The 24,205-nt window shown below is 39.3% G+C and overlaps 1 protein-coding gene across 8 annotated transcripts; it reads right to left on the reverse strand.

Annotated features, from left to right (window-relative positions):
* Positions 1–1,053: 1,053 nt before the first annotated feature.
* LOC103478711 (uncharacterized) lies at positions 1,054–22,677 on the reverse strand. 8 transcript variants are annotated; one of them, XM_017309512.1, is made up of 29 exons: positions 22,337–22,677; positions 22,082–22,169; positions 21,584–21,736; positions 21,136–21,233; positions 20,368–20,540; positions 20,174–20,275; positions 19,331–19,537; positions 19,010–19,129; positions 18,177–18,896; positions 17,704–17,865; positions 17,451–17,579; positions 17,124–17,330; positions 16,816–16,998; positions 16,477–16,710; positions 16,210–16,383; positions 15,854–16,117; positions 15,609–15,776; positions 14,385–14,585; positions 14,055–14,246; positions 13,259–13,464; positions 12,598–12,666; positions 12,435–12,485; positions 11,798–11,860; positions 9,141–9,320; positions 4,984–5,373; positions 4,385–4,507; positions 4,045–4,161; positions 3,885–3,965; positions 1,054–3,510 (listed from the first exon to the last, which is right to left on the reverse strand). In XM_017309512.1, exons 1-29 carry the CDS (start codon positions 22,660–22,662, stop codon positions 3,481–3,483), a joined length of 5,211 nt encoding a protein of 1,736 aa, XP_017165001.1. In that variant the 5' UTR covers positions 22,663–22,677; the 3' UTR covers positions 1,054–3,480. The 8 variants fall into 8 exon arrangements, with proteins under 8 accessions (XP_017165001.1, XP_017165000.1, XP_017165002.1 ...); XM_017309511.1 differs by having other exon boundaries at positions 17,451–17,582; XM_017309513.1 differs by lacking the exon at positions 11,798–11,860 and having other exon boundaries at positions 17,451–17,582.
* Positions 22,678–24,205: the final 1,528 nt, after the last annotated feature.

Raw genomic sequence — 24,205 nt, forward strand, 5'->3', positions numbered from 1 at the left:
GCTAAAGTTGTGAAAAACAATTTGGAAATGTACAAAGATTTAGTTTACGCAGTATTTAGATGTTTTGTTTTTGCCATAGTTGTGGTACATTAATAGGAAACAAAAAAATAGGACTACACATGTAAGGAACTAAATTACATGGTCCCATGCATGCTACTTTTAGTACCAACTGTCTTGATTGTTATAGACACAGAACCTGATGCACATAGAAGTTTTAATCGTAGCTAAACAAAATTATTACAGTAATAGTCTTACACTAAAAAGTACAAATATTTTAACCCTGATTAATGAGGTTGTAACATGCAGAGAACAATCTGAGCACTCTGCTCAGCATTCTATATATAGTTCTGGATGCTCTTTTATCCTTTGGCACACTCCACAGATTCCTTTGAGAATGAACAGCATACACAGGGCCTTTGGAAAAGAAAGGGCCCATTGTTTGCATAACTGGGCATGTGGTGGTTTTCCAGGTATTTTGTTAAATGGCTCAAATTTGATAACTGCAGACAGTTCCAATTAAAATTCAAGTAGAAGGCAGCAATTGCTGGTACATGAGTCAAATTGTAGTTTTGGTGCCTCACTTACCATCAGTGCTTCACTGTGCATTGTGACCAAACATCTTAACCCTGTGTGGAGCCTGGCTTGTTCCAGTTATTTTAAACTATGTAATGATTGATCTGACTATAAAAATTAGCAAAAGAGAAGCAACTGTCTCCATTTCCTGACTTGAGACCAATGCTTTTACCTTATGTAAATGGCATGTCCACTCATCTTTTCCCATTTTAAGGAGTGGCTTAAAAGGAGTCATATTTGCCACAGGGAAGCATGAAGTCATGAACTACTAATGAAAAGCTTCAAAACACTGATTAGGGCTATTAGTCAGGGCAAATGAGAACAATACTTAGTCATGGTTATTAAAATACTGAGGATATATAAGATGGTGGTAGTAGGTTTTACATATCTATCAGGAGTACCAATATTTGTGTAAGGACACAATGAAACTTGATCATTGTTTATGTAGAAAGCTATATTTCACACACAACCCAACACAAATGCAAGTAAATGCATATTTTATTTTTTTTTCTTCATAAAAAGACAGGGAGAATTCACAAAGCAACTATAGTTTCTTTGTCTAAAATCTACTTTTACTTAATATGGAATACTACTTTTTCATCCTGAAGAAGATTGTGGATGTTTTTTTTTTTTGTTTCTTTTTTAAATGCATGAAGCTATGATAAGAACAGATCCTGTTTGGACTTTAGGACAAAAAGGAACATGTTAGTAAGCAAGTTCTCTAAAAGTTAGTCAAGCATCCCTTTCTATAGAAAAAGCACAGGAAAACGGCAAGCGAGTGCAAATCTACTCAAAACTATGTGGTTAAAAAGGCTTTACAAACTTGTTTGATAATGAAAGTAATATATTGACATCTCTACCTGAAGCTTTGAAGCTCATTAAAACACCACAGTACATCAAAATCACATGAAACGGTTCCGACTTTACAAATAAATTACTGTATAGCAGAACATAAAAAAGACAACCTGTGCTCCTGTGGGAGGAAAAAAAAAGCCACGTATACTCGGGCAGCTGCCTTCATCTCTTACATGTGTGGTAATAGTGATAGACGAGTTTTCATTTTCATTGACCTCACTTGACTGAACATGAATGTACATTTACAACACAGATGGATATACATTGATGACAATCCCTTATACAATCATAAGGAGGTCTGTAGTCTTACATAGAACATCAAAACCTGAGATAAGCAGACCAAAGCGAGAAAAACATCTCATTGACCAAATAAAGTGGCTGAATAGTTTACACACCCTTGGTAAATTTGCCAGGTTTTTTCCTGATGAATCTGCACACAATTTGACATTTATCCTGTACAATTCAAGAAAAAAAAAAAAACAATTGGAAAAAAACATAAAAACATCTGAAATGACCTGGTTGGATGACCATGAACACTAATGCCTTGTATTCTTGACATTCTTCACAATAGTGAACTCAAGAAAATCCACAGAATTTTAGATATGACACTAAAAAGACAGTCATCAACAACTGGGCTTGTTAAAACTGGACATTTCCCTAAAGCTGATGAGAAAAAAAAATGGATTTGGAATACTGAAAGTAACAGTGAAGGAGCTACAAGAAGTTGCTAGTGGGTGTTTTTGACATGTCACCAATCTCAATAATGTCCAGACTAAACAGGAAAGCACCTCGGGAGGTCTGCAGTGCATCTCGTTGATCAACATAATTTCTGCAGTCCTGTTTGGTCTTGATTCAGAGAACTTTCAACAAAGCTTTAGTTTAGGGGTGGGCTCGCTTACTTATCCAGGTTGTTGCAGAATTTATTTATTTTCTTAAAAAAAAATAAAAAAGCTTGTTTCTGTTGAACATACAGGATAAATTTCACAACATGTGTGGAGATGATTTCAAAACTGTTTAAGACCAATTGTTGACAAAAAAAAAACCTGTCCTTTTACGGATGTGTTTACATTTTAAAGAAGCCACTGTTTGTTAAAAGTAATTAGAACTCTTATGATAATGAGCAAAACATGACTTGTTGAGCACTTCTTAGTAAAAAGATGAGAAATCTGGTATACTTGGTGTACTACAAGAGGAAACGAATAAGAATGATTCAGGTTCATTCAGGCAGAACAGCTCTTTAAATAACTGGTCACCTACAAATCGAATGAACAGATGGATATGAATAACTTAAAAACCTCTTTTTGTTTTTTTTACAAATACTATAAAAAGCACACTTTTAAAAAATAGAGAAATATTCGAAAATAGATAAATTTTAGTTCAAACTTTACAAGAATGTGTAGGCTACTGGTTCCACGCTGGTTGGGGGAAGCAAAGATTTGGGACCTCGCTTTTTTGTACCTGAGCAGTGAACAAAGCCAAAAAAACTTGTCCAAATTTGAGCACAGAATATCTTTGTTCACGTTTTAAATGTGAGGTATGTAATTTCAATAATAATAATAATTATTATTATATTAAAAAAAAAATCTCTCTTGAATTTAATAGACAACAACAAAAATAAGAGTTCACTTGAATGTCGTCTTAACGTTTTCCCCAAGTAGCACCAAGGGAATCACTGCTAATCATGGTTTCTTAACTGACGCTCTACTACATTTGTAGAAAACCACTATTAAACAATAAAAGCATTTTAAAGCAAACATAACAGACATCACTCAACTGAGAAAAGGCTGGTTATTAACCAATCAAATGTTCACACTAAACCCCGGGATGATAAGTGAAGCATTTGATCAGCAGTTCCTACCTACTGTGAAGAGCTCAACTTAGAAATCAAACATGATCTACAAGGAACAGTCTACTTCATAATCAGTCCTTTTAGATGCAGATTTCTGAGGTTTTTCTGTTGTGCGCAAACAGACTTGGTCACTGTTTGTGTTGAGTGTCGCGGTCTAAAGGACGTTGAAGGTGGCGAGTTAAATGGACAAGGGAAGGGCTCTGTTACAATGCTGATGCTCCGCCATGTTTTTCCTGAAAAGAAACATATATTTGTGATATCAGAATCAAAAAGTGGATTTTTTTTTTCTAATCTAAACTTAGAAGGAAAAAAACTTTTCCCTTGGCAAATCTTAATCATCAATTAAATGAAATATTTGCAGACCCAAAATATTAGGGGTTTTCTGACTTTTTGAAATTGATTGGTCCTTCATATGTTTTAAGAATGTTTAATTTTTCATATTTCCTCTCTATTAATCCTTCCACAATCTTCATTTCAGGGTCATCTAGACCCCACGACTTCTTTACTCTGTGCACGGTCCAGCTGGCTCGTGCTGACCCCATGTGCACTTTTACAAGATTTTTTTTTAAATTATTTTCAACAGCAAATGTTGTTTCATGTCATGTACCTTTTCTTGGTCAACATCAGAGTCTGCCGTGATGACAATTCTCTTCTCCACCCGGGTCTCTGAGGATCCACTTTTTACCACCTGAACCAAAAGCATATACAGTGTATTCAAGAGGCCCACAATCTGAAAGGATGAGTGGAAGAAAACTTGCACAGCTAACCTTTGAGATATGGGTGGTAGTGGTGGTGACAGTGGTGCCGCTGCTCGTCTCTGAGGTAACGGTCTTGGAAGTAGAAAAAGAGCTATCCTTGTCCTCATCTGTGCCGTCATCTGTCATCTGAGGAAAACACCAAAAGAAGAAAAAAAAACAAAAACAAACGATTAAGCTTTTCAAACTGATTTAACGCTGATGTTTTTCTTAGGAAGGTGCAGTAAAGCTTCTTTGCCCCCTGCCCTCCCTTCCTCTGCCGCCCCTTCAAGAACCATCATATTGTTAGCTTGTCAAGTTCTGGAGGCAAGTTGGATCTGGACTGAGCTGCTGCTGGAGCTGGAGCCCCTACCTTTGAAGACTCATAGGTGAAGGTCTTGGTTGGGACGATGGGAACTTCTGTGGTGGAGATGTCACCAGGCAGGGAGTTGGAAACAGCTGTGATGGTGACAGTGTGGGTCTGCACCAGAGGGGGCTGTGAATGGGAGCACAGCCCCGTGAGTGGCTGTTTAACCAGACACTTCGCACCTCACAGCAATCAGTTCTTCTTTCACACCATGCAATCGCTCTTAGTGCAAATTGTTTCCACCACCACCAGCCCAAACCCGGTCTGATTATCTCCAAAACAATGCAGTCACACCTCCAACTTCATTCGCAACACTTATAGGATGATTTTGTCACTTATAGAGTGATTTTAATCATTGTGTTTCAGCGTAGAAAGTGGTATTGTTATAGCAACCCGTCACCATAGACAGGATCTTGCAGCGTCACCGTGCGACACCTCTGCAGCACACTCTGTTTACTTTAAACTCAACTGCCACTCTTGCAGCATTGATTTTATTTCTAGATTGGTGTTAGTTTCTTTTGTTCTGGTGCTGCAAAGAAGTCAGCAAGTGTGGAAGCTGAAGGCCAAGAAAGAAAAGAAACAGCATCTCCCCCCTTTGAGACTACCTGGGAGCAGCGCATGACCTTCGGACCGTCACTCCAGAAAAAGGAAGGTGGGGAAAGTCCAACTATTCCCCCGGAGCACTCGGGCGCTACGAGACACGTTCCTTCTTCCTCCGGGATCTTATCTAAAGCTTTACAGTTGGACTCAACTGGGAGAGCCAGCTGCGCCATTTCCACCTCTACGAGCGGCACCAGGAGAGTCTCAAAAACCACAACCTCCTCGTGATCGCACAATGACTCTTCAACGGGAGCGCCGAGGCCTTCGACAATGTCAGGCTCGCTCTGACGGCTCTCAGAAGGCCCGGATGCCTCGGCACCCCCGAAATTGTTCCTGGCATCCTCATGAAGAGTTTTTGTTTCTGAACTTTTGCAACTGGGACTAATGCACACACTCTAAAAAAAGACAAACACAGTCACTATGATCATGAGCAGGCAAAGAGTTGTGAATAACAAATGACATTTACACGAATCAGAAGAACATGTTTGCATGCCATTTCCTTCGTACAACAGATATAAGAACGTGGGATGTCAACAGAAATGATTCAGTGTCCTTGTTTTCTTTAATAAAAATGATCGGTTTCACTGGAAAAGACGAAGCCTGCAAGCCAATCTGTAATCATTTCCATTCATGATAGTTAGCTGCTGAACCACAAGAACAAAGATTTAGATAAAAATGGTAGATTTCATCCATTCAATGTCTCCAACTTTACCCCCACAGTCCACATCATGTATGTTCAGGGACAAAAGAATCATATGAGGTTTATTGACAAAAAAAATTTAATTACACCCTAAGGTTTTTCCTTTCTTGTGTGAATTTTTTTTCCCCAATAATGTTCATATTGAACTAATACAAAACATGAAACTACTGCATTATTTAGGATTAGGGGTGTTGGGGGACACAATCAATGCATTTTTAAATGCATGGTGTCAAAGCTCCTGACTAAGATCAACTCTCGGGCCCCTGTTGTTGGTGTGATTTAAATAGAACAGGAGACTTGAACAAATATTTGCCATTTTGCTATATTTAAATATGTTTTTAAATTTTTGCTGGTTTGTATTTTGTTGTGCTCTTGTTTATCTTGACTTTAAAACACTTTGGTCAACCCGTAGTTGATTTTCTATGTGTTGTTGACTTTGAGAGAGAAAACAAAACACTAGAACAACAATGCATTAAATAAATGTAATGTTTAGGACCTGGTATTTCTATGATGAAATCCGACCGAATGAAACAAAAAAGACTGAGTTGTTTATGGAATGTCTTTTATTCCTTGGTCTAAGTTGATTGTCGAAATATCATGCAACAAGAACTCTGTTGTGGTGAAGGACAAAAATGTATTACAACTGAGCTGCCTCAAGGTTTCCAACAACTGGAAATGCTACTCTACGAGAAAGAATATGAGAAACATGTCATTCAAGGTTGTACGTTGTGTGTGTTCAGAAAAAAGTCACAGTGATCAGTTTATCCAAAGACAAAAATCCTAAAAACTACTGAAGATATAAATGCACCCAGCATGTGTAGAAAACAGGCTCAAAGTGATCTGGTCATGCTTTAAAAACTTTAAGTTGCAGTTATCTTTAAACTCCATCAGAGAAAATGTGAAACAGTCAATTCCAGTCCCGATCAGTCTTTACAGAGGAGGTCTGTTTCTGGCTGGAGAAACCAGGAGGTTGTGCAGCACCGGGAACCAAAGAATCAAAGTCTTTTCTGACAGATGTCTGAGCAAAGGGCAGCTTCTTGGGTGGAGCAGAGGATGGGAGGGGGGTGAAGAATGCTGGAGTGGTGTTGGCAGAAGAGGCGAAAGGAGGAGGAGAAGAATAGGGAAAAAAGCTAGAGAATGATTGATAGATGAGCGAGGCGCGGCCTCCGTGGGTCACATTCACACCTTTGTGCAGGGACTCGGCAGCGTCGAGGAGGCCCCCCCCCCAGCCTCAGCTGCGTTTGGAGTAGAAGTCTAGCAGAGGGCCGCGTGGGAGGCGGATGACAAACTGAGAGGGGGAGGAGGAGGAGGGAGGGAGAGAGATAAGAGGAAGGATTTCTGAAGAGTCTGCAACGATTGATATAGAACTGCTAGCATTTTGCAGTGTCTTCCTATTGATTGAAATGATAAAGTCTGGTGAACAAAATTTTTGAATGTTATTGTTGTTACTCAGAGCATGGAAATGTCAACACTACATGCATTTTAACATGCACTCCTTAATGTCCATGTCTAAGGATTTCATATTGGTTTGGAAAAGACAAAGTGATCCACACGTCCTGCGTCAATTTACACAACTAACATGGAATTAAAGTTCAGAGATAAAAATCAATCGATTCAATCACAGCCAGAATAAATGCGAGTTGATGATGGTATATTTAATGCATTTAAGTTCAGTGCAGTACTTCAAAATTAGATGGCTTCTCCCCTCTCACAGAATCATTCTGCAAACACAGAATGATAAATTATGTAAAATTAGAAGCAATCTTCTGTCAGGATACTTGATGTTTCGAGCTGATAATTGTTGACAGTAAGCAGGTTCTGCATGGGCCCCGTTTCATTTCCCCGTTGTGATTTCTGTACAACTCAACCGCATGTTGATGAAAATGTAAGCCATCAACCATGTATTACAACCACAGACATCAATGTAGTTTACTGGAATTTTGTGTGAGAGAACAACATGAAGTAGAGAATAATTTTGATGTGTATGAAGAGGTATCCGTCAACATCAATATTTGCGTCTTTGTACAGATTCCTATAATGATTTCGGTAGGGACACTTTGACACCCCAACTATTCCATTATAGCACTATTTGTTATGTTCCTCTGGGAAGGTGAACTTTCTCTCTAGTCTTGAATGTTCTGCAGTTTCCAACATGTTGTTTTTTCAGGATTGCCTTGAATTGTGCTCATCATTTCCTGCTTCTGCTGAAGAAAAACCCTTTTAATAGCTTGATGGTGCCGGTGCCATGTTACACTGTCAGGATGCTGTGCGATGTGTATCGTTAGTTTTCAGCTACGCAGAGAGCTACATGTGGGCCAAAATGTTTAATTTGGTCTCTTCTGACCTTTTTCCAGATATTTCATGTTTCCTACATGGCTCATGGTAAGTTTTAAGTGTGATGTTACAGGATGTCGTTCATTAATTTCTTCCATCCTGCCAACATCCCCGGCAGGACAGATTTGTGGAGGACGCATTTACTAGTAATCAACAAATTCTCAGGCCAGCTGAAATTAAACTGCAAACAGGCTGACTCTACCTTGTAGGTGACTTCTAAATGTATTTGTTGGGGGGGGGGGGGCATCAGAGTAAGTGGGGCTGAATACAAATGTACATCTGTTCATCTTGAATTTATTTAATTCCTTTCCAAGTGTGTGGCACGTCATTCTGTCACATAAAATCCCAGCAAAATACGATAAAGTTTGCATTTGAAATGTGAAACATTCGTAACACTTTTGCAAGGCACTAAAAGTTCAGATGCAAAAGTGGATGAAACTTTATTTATAAAACACAACAGCCGAGCTAAAGCGGAAGCAAAGAAAGTGGATCAGAAGCAGAAAGGAAGCAATGAAGGAGGAGGAGAGGAAAGGAGAATAAAGGAAGCACTGCTCTGTGTCAGGACGTGCAAGCCTTCAAGAAAACTGCTCATATCTTAGTCATGCGCTATTCTTTCCGAGTCAGGTCCGTCAGTCATGCAACACAAACATGTCGGGAGTTTGGACACATCCAGTGCAGTTAAGACCCAATTTCTCAGAGATTGGAGAACCAGTCCAACCGAAGCCTCACGCTTGTCTGTCTCAACAGTGAGAGAACGAAAGCACCAGGCCTCGTTCCACCAGTCCAACTGCAATCCTTCATACGCATGCATGTGCCGCATACCACATGCCGTCAGTTTCATCAGAGAAGTACATGCATTCCCTTTGCACACAGTATCACACAAAGATGATCAAGAATAGCAGCTGGAGGAGACCGAGTCCTTCCTCTATCATTTTACATGGTCGGCAGATTTATTGAAGAAAACTGAAATCTTATGCAACGTTTACAGCAAAATAGAGATTTATTTGATACAAGAATGCACAGCGCCCCAAAATAATGTGCCAGTTCGGAACTGACCATCAAAATTCCCTACAACTCCAAAACCGGAAGATTCTAATTTAAAACGGGAATTATATCTGCAGGACTTACCCCATCTGCATTGGGCAGCGGCTGGCCATTGATGCCCACGGTACGGAACGGAGAGTGCGTGGACAGACGCTTGTCCCATTCACTCTGCCTCGGCTCCGGCACGGCCTCCATGAAGTTCCGCTTCAGTTCACTGATGCTGGCGTGGTGCCTGAGCAGGTCCTCCTGAGGCTTTTCGAACTCCTACACGAGTCAGAAAAAGTTGAGGAGAAGGACGAGGTGTTGTGGGGGAAGGACAGAGAGTGTGATAAATGGAAGGGACCATGGCAATGATAGACGCATGGAGAGAGAAGGATATTGGGAATAGAAGGAAATAAAAAAAAAAAAAGAAAAGCATGAGATTATGATGTTGCTTTACTAGTCCATCTGTGAGTCTGGTTTCATGAATAAGCAGAAGCGGAGTTAGCAGGTAGTTCTGTGGGAAAAATATTAGAGGTGGGGGGAATAAATCCAGATGTTTGTACTTCTTCATAGAAGTACAAATGCTTGGCTTTTTTCAAAGCGGGTAATCAGCGGTGCTTTTCAAACTTCATATGAAGTCTGGCAGCTGACTGATTTGTAGTTTTAAACAAGCAGAAATCGATCAGTAAGGATTTCAACTCCACAGCAATTGAAATTGCAATAAAAGCATCAAGAAAAACAGGCTGCAAATCAAAGGGGCAGGAGAAGAGAAGACGGCGGCCGGCCATGGTCGAGATTGCTGAAGACGCAGCCCGAGTAGAAGAGACACGTTCATTTGGAAGAAATGAACAGATGCGACAGAAGAAGCGCTGATTTGGCAACATTTGGCAGCAAGGTGGAATGGTCAAGAAGATGGTGGCAGGCGTATTGCAAAATCAACTGCAGATTGTATAAAAGGAACTGGTTGTTGTTCTTGAAAGCGGCGTTTCTCCAAACGTTATGTTGGCTACACATCACACAACACAAAGGACTTTAATTATTGTGAGTTTTATTCTACAGCCAGTTAGTTATAACTGTTGCAAAAGTGCAAAGCATTTATGGTAATTAAGAAAGACAATGAGCAAAAGCAGAATCAGGAGAATACTGATGGTCAAGTATAAATCTATATCTGAAAAAAAAAAAAACGAAGCAGCTAGATCAACTATAAACCGAACATACACTAATCACAGATTTTGTCCCCAGTTTTGGAAAGGTTTGACCTGAAGAGATTGAATGAAAGTCTTACATGTTTTTAATATCTGGTTAAATTCTCTCTCCAACAGTATAACCTGGGTTCGGGTTACCGTTTTAGGTATTCTTCCCCAAACATTTCACAATAAGTATTGGGATTTTGGCCAATTCTTCCTGATAAAAGAGGTATAGTTGAGGCAAGTATGTGGATCACCTTGCTAACACACATCTGTTTTCAGCTTTGCCCACATATTTTCTATAGGACTAAAAACAGAGTGCTGTGAAGCCCACTCTCAAATAATATTTTTTTGTTCTTAAGCCTCTTTTGTAACTAATTTGACATCATAATTTAGGTCAAGAAAGAGGTCTCGAGAAGATGCTTTAATATTTCCATGTCATATTTTCTCTTCAAATGCCATCTAATTGTGTAAAGCAAAACACACCCACAGCATGATGCTGCCACTCCTGTTTTTTCTAGTTGGAATGGTGTTATCAGACTAAAATGCTTCTCCATCTTTTCTCCAAATATAGCAATGTTTATAATGCTCAACGCTTAATTCTTTTTAATGATCCACAAGATATGTGTCAAAATATTCAGATATCCATCCCTTACTACAACTGTTGTATATATTTCTGTTGCTTTTGGAGTGATCTCATACCTTGTGTTGTGCAGGTTTTACTGTGGATAATGATACTTTTTTTCCAGCTTCAGCAAGCAAAGTCTTTTACTTTAGTTCTGGAGCTGATGAGCATATTTCTTACCAAAACACGTCCTTTTCTGGGACGCAGAGTGGACATTCAGATGGTGCTTCTACTTGTATTTGTTTGTATAGATCTAACTTTTGGAGTCCGTAGTTCTCCTGATATCTCAGCTGATTTCTTTCGATTTTCCCTTGGTGTCTCAGAAGAAAGCAATGTGCTTGAGGCGATGCCTTGCAATACACACACAATGGCGCCTAAATAAAGTCAGAAAGCGTGAGCCTATTGGAAGCTTACAAAGCCATGACTTCATTTTCTGGTTGTACTCAACCTTTTTAAAAGCATATTAATCTCAGAGTGGGTAAATTACTTAAATAAGGAACGTCAAAACAGAGTCGTTTAAAAAATTTTCAAAATTATTTTTCCTTTCTTTATTCTGTTTTGTTAATCTTCACCAATATTGGATAACGGTATGTAAATATCTAGTTTACTGTTCAAGTATGCTGTATCTACTGTTATGAAAAGTAGTTTCCCAACAGCTGAACGTCCATCATCGCAGGTTATGGTCAACAGTTTATTCCTGTGTCTTATAATTAGAGCAAGTAAATGAATCAAAAAGTTAAGGATGTTTGTGTAAACCAGTGTTTAAAAGTTCAGCAGCACTCTCCTGAATCAACCAAGTCAATTTGCCTCACAATTACTTATTGCTGATGCAAGAAATAGTGCGAATCATGCCTCATGCAAGCGTGAGATTAAACAGCAGCAGCAGCAGCCGGTTGTGCCAAAGAGCAAGAAAAATGCAGCTTGATAGCTCCGAAACAGATACAAACCTCCAGCATTAACAGGCTATGTCTGATATAAATTGAGTCACCCTCAATTTTCTTAGCTCTTTTCTGTGAAGAATGAAAAGAACAAAAAACAAAAAAAAGTGTGGGTTTGTTTCAGTTTCCCTGTACGCTGGCATCACACTGCCGCATGGTGGACATGCATTGTATGAAGTTCACTAATGTGTTAAACACAACAGATGGGAAAGAACAGAGAGGCGTTCATGCAAAATGATTTGGTGCAAAGTGACCAAAACTGTCCTATGCTAGCAAAGAAGAAGGACTTCTATAATGAAAAACTGAACAAAAACACCTGTTAGTCTAAGATCATGCATGTGTGCATTCCAGTGTTAAAGACAGCAAGCAAAACTTTTAAAACGTACAACTTATACTGAGGCGAGGAAAGAATACTTAACAAATCAGACTGCCTCTAAAGTAGTCTTCAAGACCAGATTCTTACACATTCTGTTCGTAACTGCATTTCGTCTGGTTCTTAAAAATAAACTGTACATCTCTTGAACCTGATATATTTAAGTTTACACCTAGCTGTACGGAAGCACAACATGAGAAGAGGGTGGCATTAGTCCTTTCAGATGCAAAAATCGGAAGTGGAGAGACGCATGAGCGGCACCGAGAGTCTGACCTTTCGCATTTGCACCCCTTCCACGATCGTCCTCTCGCTCTCAGACTCGTGCTACCCCGGGGGGAGGAGAGAGGAAGATGTGTTAGCGCCCTCTGCTGGTTGCGTTAATAAAAACCATGTCCTGTGAGGGTCAGTGTGCTACAGGCTTGAGCCTGCCACTAACCTGGATGTACCCATTGATGGTGGATATCAGTGAAGAATCTACGTCTCTCTGCTCCCTCGACACTGCTGACTACAGCAGCAAGAGACACAGTTTACGCTCATGCATAAAATGTCTCTGTACACGTTACGCTCTTAGGTGTTCTTTCTGAATCAGTAACAATTTCAACATATTTTCAACCATTCAAGATCATAGATAAGATTTTTACCTTAAATGCATAAAGATTCTACACAGTTGACATACAATTATGGATGTAGAAAAATTTAGTTGGATTTCCCTACAGGTCAAACTGGATTAACACTGTACTTAACAGTGTTATGTACTATTCAAATTCAAATTCATAATACTTTATAGATCCCAAAGGGAAATAAAACATAACAAATATAATAAAATATAATAATATGTTAATGTGTGCTTTTCCACATACTCATCTTCTGTTTCACACAGTTCCAGTTAAGTTTGGCAAACTTTACATGTTTATGTTTGAGATGGTAGAACAGAAATGGTTATTTTCTATGGTGTACTAACTCTTTTTACCCATCTTTACAAAGGGTGCCAAGAGATTTGTCCTCATCTTTATTTTGTTTTATGTTGCTTTCCTTTTAGACATTTGTGCATTTGTCAGCCCAGACAGATACAAGAGTAAATAAAATGAGCTAAATACCTTGATTTCAGACACTGCCTCTATTTTTGAGGGCTCTGCAGCTTCTACCGTGACTTCCAGCTTCCTCTCTTCCAGGCGACTGGTCTTTATGGGAGTGGAGGTCTGGGGCTGGTCGAAGGGAGCCATGGGGATCCCTGCATCCGCCAGCGCGGCCTGAGAGAAGACTGGAGCACTGACAGGACGTGCGCCCCTCTGCGTGCTCACAACTACAGAAAAAATGTAAGGAAAACTGATATTAATAGAAAGAATTATTATGTTTGCGGTTCTTAGGTTAACATGTTTAATAACTAAGGTATTTTTTTCAGATGTTCGCACATCGTTAAGTTTTTAAATGCAACATTGTCACAATCAGCAACCATACTTACCGCACTCAGTCGCCCTGTAATGAAATAAATGCAAAAACTGAAAGCGCATACTGTACCTCATGTGTTTTCAGTTCGCTTGGTTTTAAAAGAAAAACATATGAGAATAAAACTTAGGCAAGAAGCATAAATCCTCAGGGGGACATGATGGAAGCAGCGTGTTTTAATTAAAATAATCCAATGGTTGCGCAAAAGCAGTTAAGTCAAGTCGCATAATAGGCAAAATGTTCATGACTCATTCAAATGTCGAGAACAAAACAGCATTATTTCTCCAGTCTGCAAAAACTGCCAGGTGGAAAATGTGAGAGGAGGCCTGGGCATCAGCCCGTGTATCCAGGCAGCAAATGTTAGTAAATGTTTCATGACGCAAAGAAACCCACAAGTGAGCATTAGTCAAAAACACTCCACACACACACAAAAAAAGTAAACAGTACCTGACTCTTTGGCATCAAAATCTAGCAGAACAAACCAGTCATCAGTGACATCTGTGTGTATGACTGGACGCCTTTCTTCCAGGATCCGCATTTCAAACTGTGGCTTCTTCTCAGAAATTTCAACCCTTTTTGCGGCCACAGCAGATGGAACTCTGACCTCTGATCGGACCCTGAGGCTTTCAGGGGCAGCAACTAGCATAGATATGAACGAGGCATTATTGTGGAAAAGAAGTGAACAGCATCAACAGCCCTCAGGGCCTTCATAGCATAAAACTGAATTTACACAAGTAATTTGTACGTGTTTCGTTGAACCCTTCTTTCATAATATACCTGATGTTTTTAGGTCTGGATACAGAAGAACAAACCAATCGTCTTCCACTTCTATTTGGGGCTGACGTTCCTTCACTACTTCTTTCTTCTGCCAAGTCTCATCCACAATAGTAACCCTCTGCTGTGTTCTTTTCTCTGTGGCTACAAACTTTTTGTCTGTTCTCGCTTCAGGAACAGGGAAGACACGTTGCTCCACAGCCACTGGCACGGAATCAGAAGGAAAAACTAAAATGAAAGGTATTCTGGGGGTTTTCTTTCTATTTTAAAATCTGTATCTCAAAAAGCTCAACAAAACCAACAAAAAGTATGCCGTTTCAGACTAAGTAGAGATGCACCAATTCCTCTGCATTTGATGTGAATGAAACGATTTTCCTGTTGGCCCATAAACACACTACAACATGCTAACTTGTGATACTCGTATTTTAATTGCGGAAGTTTCTCTAAGTGAGGAAAAAAGAAATGGAACCATTTATAAAATCAGTAAGGATTAGCATTGTAGGCTACCGGACCTGCGGCCCATAAACTGGGGTTCAACGGACTTACTCAACTCAGCAGAAGGTTCAAAGTTAAAAACATCAAATAACAGCAACTACATGATTATATTTAGATATTACTGCAAAAAATGAGACTACATGCACCTATTTCCATAAAAGCTAGCATTAGCACTGCAGCACAGCTAGCTACAACAAGACTTGGAAAAGTGGGACCTGTTTAAATTTTCCACAAGCCATTACTTTTGAAGTAGTGTGATGCTTTTAATGAATATTAATTGGTTATTAACATCCAGAATAAAAATGGTTTGGTGAGAAATTTTCACTTGTGATTCCCGTTTACAATGTATCACAAGAAACCTTGGTCCTACATTAGCCTTTGTAGATCAAAGACTAGTGTGATTGCTTTATAATTGAAACTTGAACGAACATCCATTACCACTTAAATTTGTGAGATTAATTTTAATATATAGCATGTTGGACTTTGTTTTTATCATTCTAAATGTCTTACTATTACTACAACCACAATGTTATTGTAACCAGAACCAATAAAAAATATATCTATTGGAGAAAAATGGGAATCAGCTGAAATAAAAATCCAGAGGTTAAAAAGTGACCTCAACAAATTGGTAATTGGTACATCTCTAGCCCCCAGTAACAGCATACTGGTTGAACTGTGGAATAGACAACATATCTGCCTAATTGAAATAGGCAAACAGCCATAGCATAGTACCTGATACTTTTGGTGCCACATCTAGCAGCTCAAACCAATCATCATCCTCATATGTTGGTTGTGGCAGGTTAATCACAGTCACAGCGGGTGGCCTCAGATCCTCCTTGACGAACTTTGGTTTTGGTTCACTGGGTTCAGGTGTCTTAACAACCCTCTGAACCTCAGCAACTGACACAGAAAAATTAGGATTGATAAACTTTAAGCACATAGCAGAGTATATACTGCCTTTAGCCAATTAAAAGTACCTGGTGCAGTGGGAATGGGTTTTTCTTGAGTAATGTTAAACAAGACAACCCAATCATCGTCTTCCATGTTTGACTGAGGTGGGGGCTGGCTTGGCCTAATTTTAGGAGAACGAGTACCCTCTTGCCCGCTGGTCGCACTAATTATCACTTCTTCATAAGTTCTAATCTCTGTGGTTTTTGCTTCCTTGTACGCTGCAATCTCTGTGGTTTTTGCCTCGACTTCAAACGTCTCTGCCATCTTTTGAACAGACTCAGCTGGGGCAGCTGGTGCACATAAAATATGCAAATGGTTGAGTTTCACTTGTGTACATGAATCTACAAAAAAAATGTGATTACAACATAAATTGATCTTATACCTGTGGGTATGATAACTGGCTTGTCACAAACAATGTCAAACAGCATGAGCCAGTCATCATCTGTCTCCGGAAGAGGCTGGAAAGGCTGTGGACTAATTGGATATAACCTTTGCTCTACACGTTTTGCTTCAACTGGAACAACTGGACTGATTTTAGCTGGTTCTGGCACAGAAACTGAAACGAATAAAACAAACATTTACTTATGACTCCTGTCAAACATATTGTAGGAATTTTCTCTAAATAAAGACATTTGAAGGATAAAGGTACCTGGAGGAATATAAGACTCTACTTTGGGCGGTATGTCCAGCAGCAGATACCAATCATCGTCTCGGTGGCTCACTGGATACAACATTATCTGCTCTGGAGGTTTCTTGTCATGTTTCTGAGTCACAGTCTCCTTAACTACAACTACAACCTCCCTTGTCCTCTCTACTGCCTCTGAGACAGTGACAGTTGCCTTCTTTTCTTTGGGAAGAATCTGAACATATTCAGGCATTGATGCTATAGACAAAACAAAAGTAAGTAGTATGCTGTCAGAGACCGGCAATGGACTTAAAAATCAGTGGTCAGATTTGGATTTAAGTGTACAGTATACAGTAGTAATACCTGGCTGTAGAAGTGATGTTCCCCTATCTGGAAGATCAAGCAGACTGAACCAGTCATCTTCTGCTTGCCTTGGTATTTGTTTTCTTTCAGTATCCTCTACAAAAATCTCAACTCTTTTGTCTCCCTGATCAACAGCTGGGACACGTTCAATCTGGGATTTGGAGACACCTCCTGATAGACTCACTTCAACAACAAAACCAAAATAAAGCATAATTCAGTCTTTCCTGTCTGTAATACGATAAAGAGAGTGAAAGAACCGATCCAATTAATCTGCAAAGCAGCATGGGAGACGGTATGTTTGTCAGTACCTGGTTCTATATATGTAGTTTGTCTAGGAGGAACGTCCAGCAACGCAAACCAGTCATCATCCCTCTCAGTCACTGACTGGATTTCTTTAAGACATCTTGGAGACTCTTGGGTAATCTGTCTCTCTTCAACTACTACTTTGTAATCTTCTGAAACTTCAGCCACAGGGACAAACTGCCCTTCATCCATCTGGGCTTCCTTTATTGTTACTGATAAATGGAAGCAGGAGAGGACTTTTTCAATCCACAGGCGTAAGCACATATTTTATCTGCAAGCAAGCAGAATACAAGGCAGAAGAGCAAATGCAGCACACACTGTTTCAGCAGTACCTGGTTCTATCCAGGTTTCTCTTTGAGTTTCTTGTATCATCTGTCTCTCTTCAATTTCCACCTTGTAATCTTCTGAAACTTCAACCACAGAGACAAACTGCCCTTCATCCATCTGGGCTTCCTTCATTGCTACTGATAAATGGAACCAGGGGAAGATTTTCTCACTGTTTTATCAACAAGCAGCAATACAGTGCAGAAGAGCATTGTTCATTTGGTTCATTTGCAAAAACAACATACACCATTTTAACAGTACCTGCTTCTACATATTTGGTTTCTGTTGGAGGCCCCGCAAGCAACACAAACCAATCATCCACCCTTTCCACGAGTGCTGGTTGTTGCAGGATCCGTGTCTGCTCCTGAATTTCCTCTTCTCCTACCTGTCTCTTCGCCACTGATCTTAAATACGTGCTCTCATCTACAGCAGTGAATAATCAAGAGGGTAAAGACGCAAAGAAATTGAACAGAGGCGGCAATGTGTTCTGCAGGCCAAAAGCAGCAAAAGTCCACACGTGAGGTTGTTCCCACAAGAAACTTCTCATGCAACCTTCTAATCCACAAAGGAGCACAATAGCAGTGAGCACAAATGCAATTCAAAGAACAGTAGTAGTAGTAGTTGGTGAATGTATTATTAATATTTGCCACATGACGGCCATCTCTTGCAAACCGGTTAGAGCATTAGAAAGATTAGTCGAAGATCAAAATGGCTCACAGAGTAACATACTGTACCTGATGGGCTGAAAACTGGCGGGTGGTAAAAAAGCAGGTACCATTCATCCTCATTTTCTTCCTCAACTGGATTTCCAAAATAAAGCCTCTCTGTGACCTCTCTCTCGGTCTGTTTTTCTAACATCCCATTTGACTCCCCGCTCTCATCCACAATCATCACCCTCTTCCCGTCCCTGCGCTCAATCTTCTGCATAATCACAACAGACGTGGCCCCAGAAACATCTGAAGAGTCAAACTTTTGCTGGACGTCTTCCTGCCATTCCTTCTGTATCTCTCGTACCTTGGCCCTCAGACTTTCATCTAACTGATTCAGATCGTTTTCCTCTTCAGGTACCAAGCCTTTTAAAAACACAGCTTTAATTTGTTCTTCTAGTTCATCCACTTCATCCTCATCTGTCTCCATCCTCTTCATAAATCTCTGTAAAACCACCTGATCCAAATCCCCCTCTTCTGCTCTTAATCTTTCAACCTCTTCTTGCCCCAGTTGCTCTTCGATGATCCTCTGAATCCTCTCTGACACCTCACTCGCTTCCTGTAGTCTTTCCTCCAAGTCCCTCACTTTTCTCAGTTTCCCCTCCAGATCTTCGATCTCTGTCAATGTGTCTATCAAGGTCACAGACTTCTGCAGTCTCTCAATGACTTGCTCGGTAGTCTCTTCTTGTTTGACCACTGATGTGACAAGCTCCTCCAAACGGATCTGGGACTGGATTTTATGAGAGGCTGAGAAGAGCAAAAAGATCAATCAAACACCTAACTAATCTAGAATATATGGCAGGCTGTTAAGTTTTATTAAGTAAGTTTGAAAAAGTTAATAATTCCCCCAAACAACTCACACAAAATATTTTCTTCAGACTCAGATAAGAACCGACCAAAGTATAGGTACCAGTCATCCTGCTGGTATGGTGCAGGTTTATGTAGAGGGTCCGGAGAGGAGTATCCAGAGCTGGGTTTGGCTGGCACCAGAGATAATAATAATGATGTGCTACAATCAGTTAATTGTCCTTTTCTATTTGTGCAAAACAGTAGCATGCTTACTTCAGCTTTTCATATTGAGGGAATATAATAATGACCCATTTATAAACATTTTAAACAGCTACATTGTGATTAAAATAGAAAATGACAGAAATGCGGATGGGCATCTATAGTGAAGGTACCTTGGTGTTCCACAAAATCAAAAGTCTCCACAGTGGCTACAGCAGGTTGACGATACAGAAGGTCAGACCACTCGCCTTCCTTTAGGTACTGCTGTTGCTGTTCACTGATAATTTGAGAGCCACCATCTATGGTCTCAGTGCCCTGCCAGGTCACAGACTGTTCTTCCTCCCTGGACTGAGAGGAAGTCTGCTCAGACTCCCCTCTGGCTGTGAAGAGATGGTGCGGTGATTGAAGTTACATAATGATTCTGCAGAACAGATGACGACTGTTGTGGATGCTTCATGGTGCTTCAAGCAGGCTTTTAGCCTAGTTAGGTGCAAGCATTGTTTGTTTTTTTACCTTTGGACTTGGATTATTGTAAGTCCAAAAAGATGAGGTTAGTGCCAGCAAGATAAAAAATGCAACTCATCTTCTAGAACAAGAGCAAAATGGCTTATTATTGTACCTTGCACAACCTTGATTAAAGAATGCTGCTGCAGAAGTGATGAGTGAGTTATTCAGTTAGGAGGTAATATGAGGTGAAAGCCATTTGTGAGATAAAGCTCTCCACTTTAAAATGAGGAAGCACAATTTCAACACTGGAAATTACTCCGACAGAGAAACAAAACAGGAAGTCGGAATATTTTTGTTCCTTTTACCATGCAGAGTAATCAAAAATAACTGATTCTTGTTACTGAACGTCCACAATTGGTCGTAGTTACCAAGTTGAAGAGCTGCATTTTTAAAATATTAAAGCGATAAAAAAAAAAAAGAAAATGTGAAGGCATGTTGATAAAAGCGATGACGCTGAAAGCAATTAGCGAGAAACCGGCAATGTGTCCGCCTCATGTGCATCCTGGTACCTGGAAATTCCACAGAAGGCTGGCCAGAGAATGACCTATCATCAGCCTCAGATCTGCATGATTCAGAGAGTTGCTGCAGAAACTGGAGAGTCTCATCTCCAGCTGCAAGTGTAAAACAAGTCATAATGTTACTTATCAACCTTTAAGCTTATAGCAAGAAACAAACTATTTCAGACACACACACTTTACCCTACCTCCATCCAAGGTACGTGACAGCCTCTTGCTAGCAGAGCGTGTGAATCGAGGCGCTGGGCGGTCAATCATGGAGCTCGCCTGCCGGGTCTGGGCTTGAGTACGGCCGCTGTACCGGAACTTGGAACCCAAGACAAGAAAACGACGGGACGATGGAGGCTCCACTAATGGAACCCTGAGAAAAAGACACATTTTTTTTGTTTTATAAATTTTTTTATTCTTAAAATAATCGGAATCAAAATATATATATATATCATTAAATTGTATGAGTTGTAAAGAAGTTTATATATTATCTTTAATATCTAAAATTCCTTAAAACATTTATTTTAGCCATGACCTTTGTGGCTTGCACTCTTTCTGGAAGCTGTCAATAACTGACAATTTGACACCCATAACTTACATTTCTCTACTAAAGAGGATTTAACTTGGTCTTAAGATATTCTAGTTTTACTGAGAAAGAATTTCAACAGCTGTACGATAGATTCTCTAAAAGAAACAGTTATAAATCCTTGAAATATATTATTCTCAGTGTAATGAACGTATAAATGAGTTTAACTTTTCAAAAATATAATTTCAACTGTTTTATTGCGATGCAAAAAAATGTTAAAGGGCTAATGCTTAGTCTTGAACAACGAGTATTTAGCTTTTCCTAAACACTCATCAACATGAGTCTTAAATTACTGTGCCTTGTAAGCCTATCTAGAGTATACAGAGAAACTGAGAATTATCCTTTGTTTCAGGTAAAACAGTGAAAAGAAACTTTTCTCTACCTGAAGAAAGTATGATGCTCAACGCAAACTTTCCAAAGTTTCTTTGAGGCTTTGTAGTTGGGCAGCTTGAAGCCAATTGTGCTCTCATACTGCTCTTGCTGCAGGGGAAGAAACAAATCAAAATCAAGAGACATCGCCTGCAACCGATGACAAAATCATTTTGATGTCAACTGAAATAAAGTTTATATTCATGTGTGCATCTCAAAAGTATATGCCTCTGTGGATACTTAAGCATCAACTTCAATACAACAAATGCATACACTTCATTAAAATAATAGGATTTTAGTTAAACAATTATAACCAGTTAAATTATAATGGTGAAAAAATGGATGAGAAAACTAAGAATATATGGTTAACCACAGTGGGTCTCATAAATTAAGGTTCTGACTCAGAATAAGTATAAATGTTTTGATCAGATTTAAAATCAAAATGACTGCCTGAGGTTTACCTCTGACGCTCTGATTTTGATAAAGAAGCTGCTCCGTTTGTAAGAAATTTTAAGCACTTTGGGCCATGGGAAACGATTGATCCTCAGCTTGTCCTTGTAAACCATCAGACCACTGGAGCAAACACCCAGTGTGATGTCGACACCATCGAGATCCTGCAAGCAAGAAGGAAAATGTCAATAAGTGTCATGGCATGACCTCTTGGTATTTTCAGAAAACAGTCACAAGGGGGCACTCTTTCTTTCCTAATTAATGTTGTGGAGGTCATGGGGTTTGAAACGTTATAACCCTTTCATTTTTATCTCAGAAGGTTATAGAATCAATTTTGTTATTAAATCTTAATGATGCAAAACGTGACTGCTGCCGCAAAATATTACCAAGAAATTAAAAACATGAAAAAGGAAAAGTACAAAAATTTCAGACACAAGTTTATTTGCAAAGCATTAAAACAAAATGTCAAAACTTTTTTAAAATGTTAAAGAATTAGGAAAATTACCCACCTTGGCTTGGTGCAGGTCAACTCCGTACATTGCAAGTTTCTTGGCATTTTCCAGAAACAGCAAATCTGCTTGGGCTGGACTCATTGACCTTCACATGAAAAGAGAAACATTTTCAAAGACGACTCATTCAAAGGTTAAACAAAAATGCTTACCGTTCAATTGAGCAAAAACAATCTTACTCGTACTTAATAACCACGATAAAAATGATCTGATGACAAATTTCTATTTTTCAAATCATACAGGCCCTTTAATGACCTGTAAGTGCGGTGCAGCTCCATCACTTTCTCCTCCAGCTCCTTGCTTTGTCCGGGTGCCAGGTTCAGATCTTTAACGTAGTCTGTCCCGTGAACCTCCGGGTCGTATTCTCCCAGCTCAGACTGGACCGTGTAGGAGCCCAGCAGGGACAGGGTGACAAAGGAGCAAGGAAGAACACCTTGCAGAATGTCCTTCCTGAGCTGGAGACACAGGAAATATCTGCGAAAGAAAGACAAAGACGTGTTAAGATATTTACATGGGAAGTTGTTTTCAAACAACAATGAAAAATGAAAACAGAAAAAAATTAGCCGATAGAGACAGTCCATCACTTTTTAGGTGATGTTCTGTTTAAGAGTTTATAATGAAATATCTTTTTTCCAGTAAATATCGCATGACACTGTTGTTCAGAATAAATTCAGGTGAGTTAGTCCCAGACGTTGAAGCCATCAGCTAAATTGATAGAGGTCAACACTGATATGTTTCTTTTGTCTTAAAACAGCACCAATGTAAAAAAAAAAAAAAAAAAAAAAACATTAGCAGTTTCAGCTAATTTTAAGACCTCTCAAATTATTGTCACATTTAAATTGGGTGGTTATTTACACAGACATCAATGGTATGTTAATAGGATTGTTCATCTCTGGTCTGTGACTGACAGATGCGTATCTTGGCACACTGCCAAGGATCTGGCTCCTTGGTAAATTCATGGATTAAAAAGAAGAAAAACTAAATGAGACAAGACAAGACAGTTTACCCTTCAATAACAATATACAATACTTATTTTAGAGCATACCATACACCGTTCTATACGATGTGAGTTGTGGTGAAAATTTGTTTCAAGCAAAGCTGAATTAGTGGTGAACTTCATTGTCCATTTTGGTCGTCCAAACATCAAATATACCTGACCATGCATTGATACACAGAGTAGACTTGCTCTTCCTCATCTTAGCTCTTGGGGGTATAGCCAATCAGTACTGAGAAAAATGGATGGCTGCTTTGCAAATGCCAGCCAGCACTGTGTCATGGTATCTCAAGTTTTTCAGATATTCTTCACAGCTGCTCTACCAGCTGTGAAAAGCTGGTAGAGCAGAATTTTATAGCTGTTGTGAAAAGCTGCTCTAACCAGCTATATTGAATCTTGCAACTTAGTGAATCTCAACATCCCTAGTTTTTTGTTTTCTACATGGGATACTAATGTCGGAGTCACCACCAAAAATATTCATATGTGAAACATGTACTGAGGAGGGAAAATTTAAACATAAAATGTTTTGTTTTTTTTTGCTTTTTACACATTGCTTACTTTTTTTTTATCAGACATTTACTAAAAAATTTTTGTGTTCTGTTCTCAATATGTTTGTGTTGCACCTAATTCTACCTCAGTATCCTTTATGAACAGTCATTATTCACATATCCAAGCTTTTTGTTTGTGCTGATGTCTTTTTCTTTAAATTTAGCTTTGTAACAAAAAGAAAAGAAGAAAAAAAACATATGAGACCCAAATGACACTTTAAAGGTTCTTAAAATTAGCATTTGCATAGACAATTAGGATGTTTTTCAGATTGTAGTTGTTTAAGATGGCAGAAGTCCCCTTCGGTCTTGATTTCTCACAGACAAACTGTTAGCCAAATCTCTACCAACTGATCCGGATTTACACTAAAAGAAGATGCTAAGAAAGTTATCTACTGTAGGTAAAATATCAGGTTGCTAATAACCTTTCAACAGAGCCTCATTTCAAAGATCATGAACCGTCCCTTTAATATCATCATGAAGCGGAAGAGGATGGATGGATGGATGGATGGATGGATGGATGGATGGATGGATGGATGGATGGATGGATGGATGGATGGATGGATGGATGGATGGATGGATGGA

Source organism: Poecilia reticulata, linkage group LG16 (genome assembly GCF_000633615.1).
Source record: "Poecilia reticulata strain Guanapo linkage group LG16, Guppy_female_1.0+MT, whole genome shotgun sequence".
Classification (NCBI taxonomy): domain Eukaryota; kingdom Metazoa; phylum Chordata; class Actinopteri; order Cyprinodontiformes; family Poeciliidae; genus Poecilia; species Poecilia reticulata.